Source organism: Acanthochromis polyacanthus, chromosome 19, assembly GCF_021347895.1.
Source record: "Acanthochromis polyacanthus isolate Apoly-LR-REF ecotype Palm Island chromosome 19, KAUST_Apoly_ChrSc, whole genome shotgun sequence".
NCBI lineage: Eukaryota > Metazoa > Chordata > Actinopteri > Pomacentridae > Acanthochromis > Acanthochromis polyacanthus.
Genome location: NC_067131.1, coordinates 27339728 through 27348130, shown reverse-complemented (window position 1 = coordinate 27348130; position 8403 = coordinate 27339728). Strand labels below are relative to the sequence as shown.

At 39.6% G+C, this 8403-nt stretch overlaps 1 protein-coding gene across 2 annotated transcripts; it reads right to left on the bottom strand.

Moving 5' to 3' along the window:
- Nucleotides 1-1250: 1250 nt before the first annotated feature.
- On the bottom strand, nt 1251-8403 carry hhex (hematopoietically expressed homeobox). Of its 2 annotated transcripts, none has more exons than XM_022200481.2 (4): nt 7732-8397; nt 3808-3986; nt 2862-2912; nt 1251-1790 (listed from the first exon to the last, which is right to left on the bottom strand). In XM_022200481.2, the coding sequence occupies exons 1-4, from the start codon at nt 8105-8107 to the stop codon at nt 1560-1562; spliced, it is 837 nt and encodes a 278-aa protein (XP_022056173.1). In that variant the 5' UTR covers nt 8108-8397; the 3' UTR covers nt 1251-1559. The 2 variants fall into 2 exon arrangements, with proteins under 2 accessions (XP_022056173.1, XP_051795162.1); XM_051939202.1 differs by having other exon boundaries at nt 1578-1822; nt 7732-8403.

Below are 8403 nucleotides of genomic sequence, written 5' to 3'. Positions count from 1 at the left end.
ATTTTTTTATATTTTTGAAAATGAATGCATTAATAATATTAATGCAGTATTAATAATAACAATAAAACCCTCAAATGAAAAGATTTGATAGTAACTTTGCTTCTGAAGTTATGGATATTACCGTCATATTCAAATAAAATGTGAAATGCAGCACAATGTTTGTACAGATTAAATTTAAAATGTGGTATTTGTATCTGAGTATCAGATCTAATGACTTCTTCCTTCCCATTATTATTTATTCCACACTGTAGTGAAGTGAAATGAAAGCAGGTAAACACAATCAGTTATCTTAAAAAAAACTACATAGCTAATAATATAAACTACATGGAATTATTAGTTCATGAACACCAACAGTGATCCATTAAATCACACACCTGAGATCAGCTGAAGTGAAGCAGAAAGTCAAATGATTTATGATTATATACAATTAAATCATAAAATAAATTTCAGATCCCATAGTTGACCAAATTACTAAACTAAATACATCATACTGGATATAATTAAAGTTTATTTTGATTCCAAAAGGGTGTTGCCAGAAAAATATGAAGACTTCCTTTGCAAAAACAGATAACTCCGTTTTGATCAATTTTCAGAATTTTTTTTATTGTTTACTTGAGATGATATCAAACTTAAGTTGAGTGAATTTGACTCAGTAGAAAAATACATGACAAAACAGAGAAAAAATAAATTATTAGTGTTATATTATTATCTCAAATAAACAATAAAAAAAAGAGTTTTCTGAAAACGGAGTTACCTGTTTTTGCAAATGAACTCTCCATTAGGTTAACTCTCATTCCATTATTAGAACTACATGCTCATACTCAGGATTTGTACACATCACATTTAAATAATCAAAAGTTTATGTTTATTTCGATGCAATAATTATTCCTTATACTTTCTTTTTTTTTTTTTACTTTAAGCACCTTATTGTCTGTTTTGGTCCATGCTTATTGATTTGGATTTGAAATGACAGCTGAAAGATGATATTTATCTTTTTAATTGTGATTCCTCCCTCCTTTATTTCCCCAATATGAGGTTTATTCATTCCTTTCTTTTTAAAAACTATTATTTTTGGCCTTTTTTGATAGGAAATGGGGAGAAGAGTTGGGGGAAGACATGCAGCAAAGGGCCGCTGCGTCGTAGACCAGCCCATGGTTCACCTGCTTAACCCATTGAGCTATACAGCCCACCCCCCATTCGTTCATTTCTTGTGTACTTTGAGGCTTATTAATAGACAAACCACAGTCCAGTCGAGCTATATACAAAGTGTCAGATTTATTCTTATCACAAAGTCGTTTCTTAGATAATAGAAACAAAATTCACGCCACACTGATTATTTACTGGGATTTGGAGGCAGAGGCCTGTAGACTGAAGAGCTTTGAGTCATCCAGTAGGACACATGGTACAGTACAGAGGAACTCATCTACAGCCAGGAATCACTGGCAGTCTTTGGCACACAGCAGCGCCCTGAGGAGGCTCTGCTGGCTTTTTACCAGATCAGGATCTAGTCTACCGACCAGCCTCAAGTCCATCATCACGTCCAGTCTCTGTTCTGGCTCTCAGAACTGCGGGTTCACTGTGAACTCGTCCTCTATGTCCAGCTCCTGGTCCGTATCGTCCGACACCTCCGACTCCGGCTCTGCGCACTGCGCCGCCTCCGAGGCCGGGCTGGAGAGTCTGTGCTCCGGGCTCTGGATCCCCGCCGCCTCGCTCATCCCGTCCGCTTTGGAGGAGCTGCTGCCGGCCGCTCCGTCCTCCTCCAGCTCCCTCTTACCGGCCTGGGGGTTCTCCTGGAGCGAATACACGGACGGGTTTTAGTCCTCTGAACCGCAAAACGTTGCACAAAAGGCGCGTTATTATTGCTGTAATTCCCCAAAAATAACTTATTTAACTGTAAAAACCGGAAGAACGGTCGGATTGCGAACTTTCCGAGAGTCACCGACTTCATGTGTGTGAGCTGAAATAAACATTTAATCAAAAATATGAATTAGACGCTTTGATTTATATCGTTATTTATTTATTTCTCTCTCTCTCTCTTCAGATACACATATTCACATTTATATGCTTCTATAGGACTTGACTTCTGCATTTGTGGGCATAATTTTTTCCCCCAAAAAAGCGAATTGTTCATAATAATGTTAATAATAAAATCATAACAACAGCAATAAGAACAACACAGATATAAAATACATATAATATAAATACAAAAACTATAATAAACACAACAATCACGTACAATATATTATTCAATTATTATATTTATTGGTTCTTCCTTATCCAAATAACTGGATGAAATCTAAAATGGAAGCCCATCCAAAGCTCGAGGGTAAATGGATGCATTTAGTTCTTGTGTGCTTTTATTCTTTCTTATTATTATTATTTCTGAGACAAATAAAGGTCTTGAATCTTGAATCAGTTTTCATTTAAAATGTTGCCAACAAACCGTTTAAATTTCAGCTAAATAAAAAAAAGGCACCAGTGACTGAGACACAGGACAAAAACTCAGAAACTCCATGTGGTGTTTAGTATTGAGTTGAAGCAGTAAAACATTTGATGTGAAGTCATCGATTATTTTCAGTGTCATTAACACATGTAAGCTAATGGAAAAATACTGTTTGTTGAGTCCAGTTTATTTCAGTTTTAGTCAAATAAATAATTACAGAAATTCAACTTCGGGTTTCTTTATTTTTAACGACCATTTAACAGCCTTTCTAACTTTGTCTTACTGCTCCAAAGACATGTTCTAGCCACAGTCCTGTTCCCATAGAGGTTTTATATTTAGAGATAAAGGAATAAAAACAGGTGGAGTTGAAGTAACTGATGATTGACTCCAGGAATCCTTTGGAAGAAAACCCTCTCACCTGCTTTAGTCTTCTCCACTTCGCTCGTCGGTTCTGGAACCAAGTTTTAACCTGAGAGACAAATAAAAAAAGAGTGTGAGTTTTATTTTATTACAATCTGCGGGTCCAGCGCCAGCTCAAATCCAGCTTCTATGGAGGATTCTTTCTGACACTAAACAGTGAATAAAACACCTTTTAGCTGCTGCATGACTGTAGGTTCCATTCCAAAACCATCCAGCAGCAGAATGCTTAATCTGGACTAAACCAACACACACTCAGTTAATAAACACAAACAAGTCATTTTAGAGTGAATAAACTATTATATATTTATCCTGTATGAGCATTAAATTAAACCAAAGTCATTTTAAATACGTTTTTTTTTATTCAAAAGTCGCCGAACAACAACAACAATAATATTCAGTGGCTTTTAAATTAAAAATATATTACCGCAAACTCAGTTAATAAACAAAGAAATCATTCAGCTTTTTTGAGTAAATATAAACTATTAGATATTCATCTTGTATGGACATAAAATTAAAACAGTCAATTTTTAATATGTTTTAATTCAAAAGCCCCTGAATAACAACAACAATAATAAAAACAATTATTATTATTTAGCAGCTTTTGAATTAAAGACATTTTAACAGAAACTCAGTTTATCAACACAAACAAATCATTTGACCTTTTTAATAAACTATTAGATATTTATCCTGTATGAGCATAAAACTACAACAGTCAATTTTTAATATGTTTTAATTCAAAAGTCGCTGAATAATAATAAAAATAATATCAACAACAACACTATTATTATTATCATTAATAATTAAAATACACTACTGACAATAATAACAATAATAAATAAGAATAAGAATCTGCTGACCCCACATGTCTAACTCTGCTGGATCGTGACGCGCAGCAGAAATAAAATCGGCGCAGATGAATGCAGGTGCTCCGGCTCAGGGCTCACCTGTCTCTCGCTGAGCTGCAGCATCTTGGCCAGCCGCTTCCTCTCCGGGGGGGACAGATATTTCTGGGTCTCAAACTTCTTCTCCAGCTCGATGGTCTGGTCGTTGGAGAAGCGGACCTGGCCTCCTTTTCTCTTGTGCAGAGGCCGCTGGATGAAGGGCGTCCACAGGAGAGGTTTGCCTTCAGACAGGAGAGAAACCAGATGCACACATCTGTTTAATTATTCATTAAAATTTTAAACTGCAACTCGGGAAAAGTGAGCAAACAGCTGAGACTATTATCCACCTCCTGTGCGCTCCGTGTATCCAAACCTTTACGCATCACTTCGGCTATAAAATCAGACTTAACTCCAACAGGACAGTTGAATAAATGAGTCGCACACATGAAAAAAAGCCGAGCTGAAGAGTGTGAGCGTGTCTGCTGTGTTCTCCGGTAATTTCCTGGAACAAACACGGCCGCTGCTGCTCTCAGGAAGGTCGTGACAGAGTGAAAACTGTGGCCAAATATCCGCTTCATGTGCTTCCTGCTCTGAGCTGTGATTAGAGAACTGGATCCTCTGCTCTCACTCACACCACTCATTCACTGCCCAGCCGGGAATGGACGCCTTTCAGTCCGATCCAAAGCAAAAATACACACCGAGAAAGACTGCGACTGGTAGAATAAAGCGGATTTATTACGTTAATACTCGAATATCTCACATTTTCAAATCCCTCGGAGTGAAACAATGATCAGACAGCTGCTGAAAACCAGCTAGATTCTCAGTTTCTAGGATTCTGTTGGCTGACGTTGAGCTGAATATTACTAAAAAAGCAAAGAAGATATTAATAAAAGGCTACAAAGAAGGTATTAAGTGATATTTAGCTGGACTTTCTGTGGCTTAAATGCTCAGAAAACAGAAGCTCTAGCATTTAAAGCCACAGAATCCACAGACAGACAGAAGAGAGACAGATTGTCGTGGTGCACACCTGTTTTTTAACCGCAGCGGTTTCTATTCATGCGTTCCTCCTGTGTGTTGTTGCAGGTTAGAGGTGAGGGTAAACCCCTCTACAGCCCCAACAGATACACCATCAGCGGCTCTGTTCCAGCCTGATAATCTACAGATAGCACTGAGAACATTTTACTGGTGTGAGGAAGCAAAAAATAAATGGTTCATGTGAAGTTTGAACACTGCAAATCAAGATGTTTTATGAGAAGAGGCACAGAAACAAACGAATCCTATGGAGGGTTCAGCTTTAGTTCCAACAAAAACAACTTTTTTCCCCCTGTAATACGTGGAAGTGTCAGAGGAGGACATATGGGGAAGATGGTGGATATCAACATTTTTTTAATATTTCAACTAAACTAATAAAAAACGTATTGTGTGCATAAACGGATAGCAGACTCCAGAGGGAGGACGTAGAGGCTGCATATTTATAAAACCAAAAGTCTCAGTCTTTATAATATGACTGAGATAATAAGTTGAAATAGAATAAAAATGGAGATAAAGTGTGAACAGAAAAAAAATGCACCGAAAAAAAAGATTATTGTGCCAGATGTTTAGTGACAATATCCGGTGTTTGTTTTTCTTGTATATTGTTTTAATTTTAATGTTTTTTAAATGTTGTAAAGCACTCTGTGTTGCATTTTTATTGTATGAAAAGTGCTATATAAATAAAGTTTGATTGATTGATGGATATTGTAGTTTTATCTGCATTTTTTTTTATTATTATTTTGTATTTTATATTCTTACCTTTTTTTTAATATTTTGGTGGAAGTCACTGCCATACACCATAAGACAAACACTTTACAGTAAAATCCTGGCAGCTGTTGTTGTCTGAATGCTACCATAAAATTATGGTGAAACATTTTCTACATTTACGGTGAAGAAATATATTGATGTAGTTGATTTCAGAGTTAAAACGTGCTTCAGGACATATTTTACTGTTAAAAAAGAGCTTCAATCTTTAAAAATGTTTAAAAATTACATGAAAATTAAATAGACATTAAATAGATGTATTTTTTAGTAAAAATTGTGGATAAAGCTGTCAGAACTATCAAAGCATATGTCCGTTAGTAGCACAAAAATATATCAATTTGGCCAGCTGTATTTTTTTTAACATGTAATTCATGCAGAAATTGCCATGTTAGAAATATTGCAGCATGTTTCTATTACAAGTACGTTTCTGTACGTTTAACTGGAAAACCTGCATTCTTTTCAAGAATTAAATGCAAAAGTGACCGTATTGTTACACATATTAAGACATTTTTCCTTTAAAAACTGTGCAGGAGTCGGGAAATGTAATTTTTCAGTACAATTTTCTCCTGATTAACCTATTTTTGGTTAATAAATGTTATATAAACTGCATCAAACTGTTTTATAGTTTACAGAGTTTGACAGTGAAACATTTGTACAGTGTACTGTATGTGAGGAATAAAAAACATCTATTCTAATCTAAAAGACTCCTGGTAGCTTCAGCTGAGAGGATTCTCTCTTATTTATGACCCCGCTTTGCTCATGTAAACTCTACCCTGAACCCTTTTGTTTTTCAAAATAAGAGCTTAATTGAAACTTTGCTTTCTCGCCTTTCAGTGACACAATTCTGCTTTTCTCCTCACATCCCATCCGAGCTGCTCTCTGGCTGTGTTTTTCTTCTTCTTCTCGCCACCAACCATACAGAAAGTCACCACATCCTCGGCAGAGGAAGTGCAACAATATGTGAAGAACGGATCCCGGCTATCAGAGGCCGAGTGTTTCCTGAATATGTCTGTATTGAGGATGTCGATAAAATAATCAGCAGCGTGCAGCGGGCTCCCGAGGAAGCGGCTGGACGGGGTGAGACAGGAAAACATTTAACAGCTTCTGAAAGCAGATTTACTCCTATCGACAGGCTCACGGCTTCCGCTATGAACGGAAAAGGGCCCGGCTTGTTGAGCAGCACAAAGTCAGAGTCACACAATACCAGAGGCCCATCAGTCACTGCAACTGCTTCAAATGGCCTATAAAACAAATGAACGTAAACCAATTAACACAGCCCCGGACACACACCGGACTGCCTGCTCCACCACTCAGTCACACTTATAAAATGCATGAAATCATCGGTTTTATGCAGATATGGGCTGAAAACTTTGGAATGTTGCGCACAATACAGAAAACAGGCGTGCGTAATGATGGACCAACACAAAGAGAGATAGGGGGAGAGAGAGAGAGCGGTGAAACAACAAGTGATTTAGTGAGTTAGTTTTAGTCACCGGCCCACTTACTCCTCTGATGTTTAAGAACAATAGGCGCCAGGAAAACGAGTCAAGGTTGCCATGTACCTCCCATCACCCCCACCAGCAGCACACTGCCTGGATGTGACCGCTGCTATTGTGGCCCCACACACGTCTGTCACAATAACAATGGGCCTCATATGAGCTGGCTCTGGCATCACGCACTACAGTGCCCTCAGACTGGATACTTTCAGAGGAGCATATGATCTGTCTAGCACTCTGTTTATGCGCCACATGCAACTGGAGATCAACAGTCTGCAGTTGGATACGCATGACAAAGCGTGATACTTATGCAAAAATGGTTTCGTAGGCGCTGAAACGAAGCTTGTGCAGACAGAAAAGTTTTCATGGCAGGAGTAAAAAAAAGCTCTCATGCTGCAACACAATCCAACCAAGCAAGTTGTTTTGCTTTATCTGTCCCTGAAATCGGTTTGATTTGTTGCAGGAAAAAGCAGGAAATCATCCGATATGCAGTAACGCATGATTAAAAAAAACAACTGGCAAATAATGAACTTGAAGAGGCACAAGCAGTCTAGACCGGAGTTTAACTACAGAATGTAAACAAGGAGCGTGATTAGGGGGAGATTCTCCACATGACATTGATTTGGAAGAATGAGCAGACTCTGTTTGTCCACTTTTACCATGAGAATTACGCACGCAGCTCAAACCAACTCACCCAGGTGGTCGTGCCTCAGCAGCGCCTGTGCGTACTCCCCCATGGAGCGGTGGTGCGGGTGGTGGAACGGGTAGATGGAGCCGGCGAAAGCCCCGGCGGAGGCGTACGTGGCCGTCAGCGCGGCGTGGTGCGACAGCGCCGGGTGAATCGGCGTGGGTTCGTAAATCGGCGTCCGGTACGGCGAGATCAGACTCGTGAAGGAGGAGTTGGGCGACGGGAGAGTCGGTGTGGGGATGACCGGAGTGGAGCAGGAGGAGGACGAAGAGGCGGATGAAGAGGAGGTGTTAGTGGCCGTCCTCCCCAGAATGTCCTCGATGTAGAAGGGGGTCGGGTGCGCCGGCTGGATGGGGGTCGGTGCGTAAAGCGGGACGCTCATGGTGCCGTGTGCCGCCGCGGCGTGATGGAAGTGAAATAACGGAAAGCTGCGTCCCTCCCTCTCTCTCTCTCTCTCTTTCTCTCTCCCTAGAGCCTTCCTCTTTATCGACAATATCACACAAAACTTATTTACATACTACCACATTTCTACTAGAACTTCCAGCGCTAACATCAGTGGATTAACCACCCAAATAGCAGCCGACAGCGGGTCTGTGGGCTGCGGAGGGACCGTTAGTGTGTTCTGGCGTCCGTCAGGTTGCGGTGGTGACTGGCTGCTGCTTGATCCAACTGTTGGGC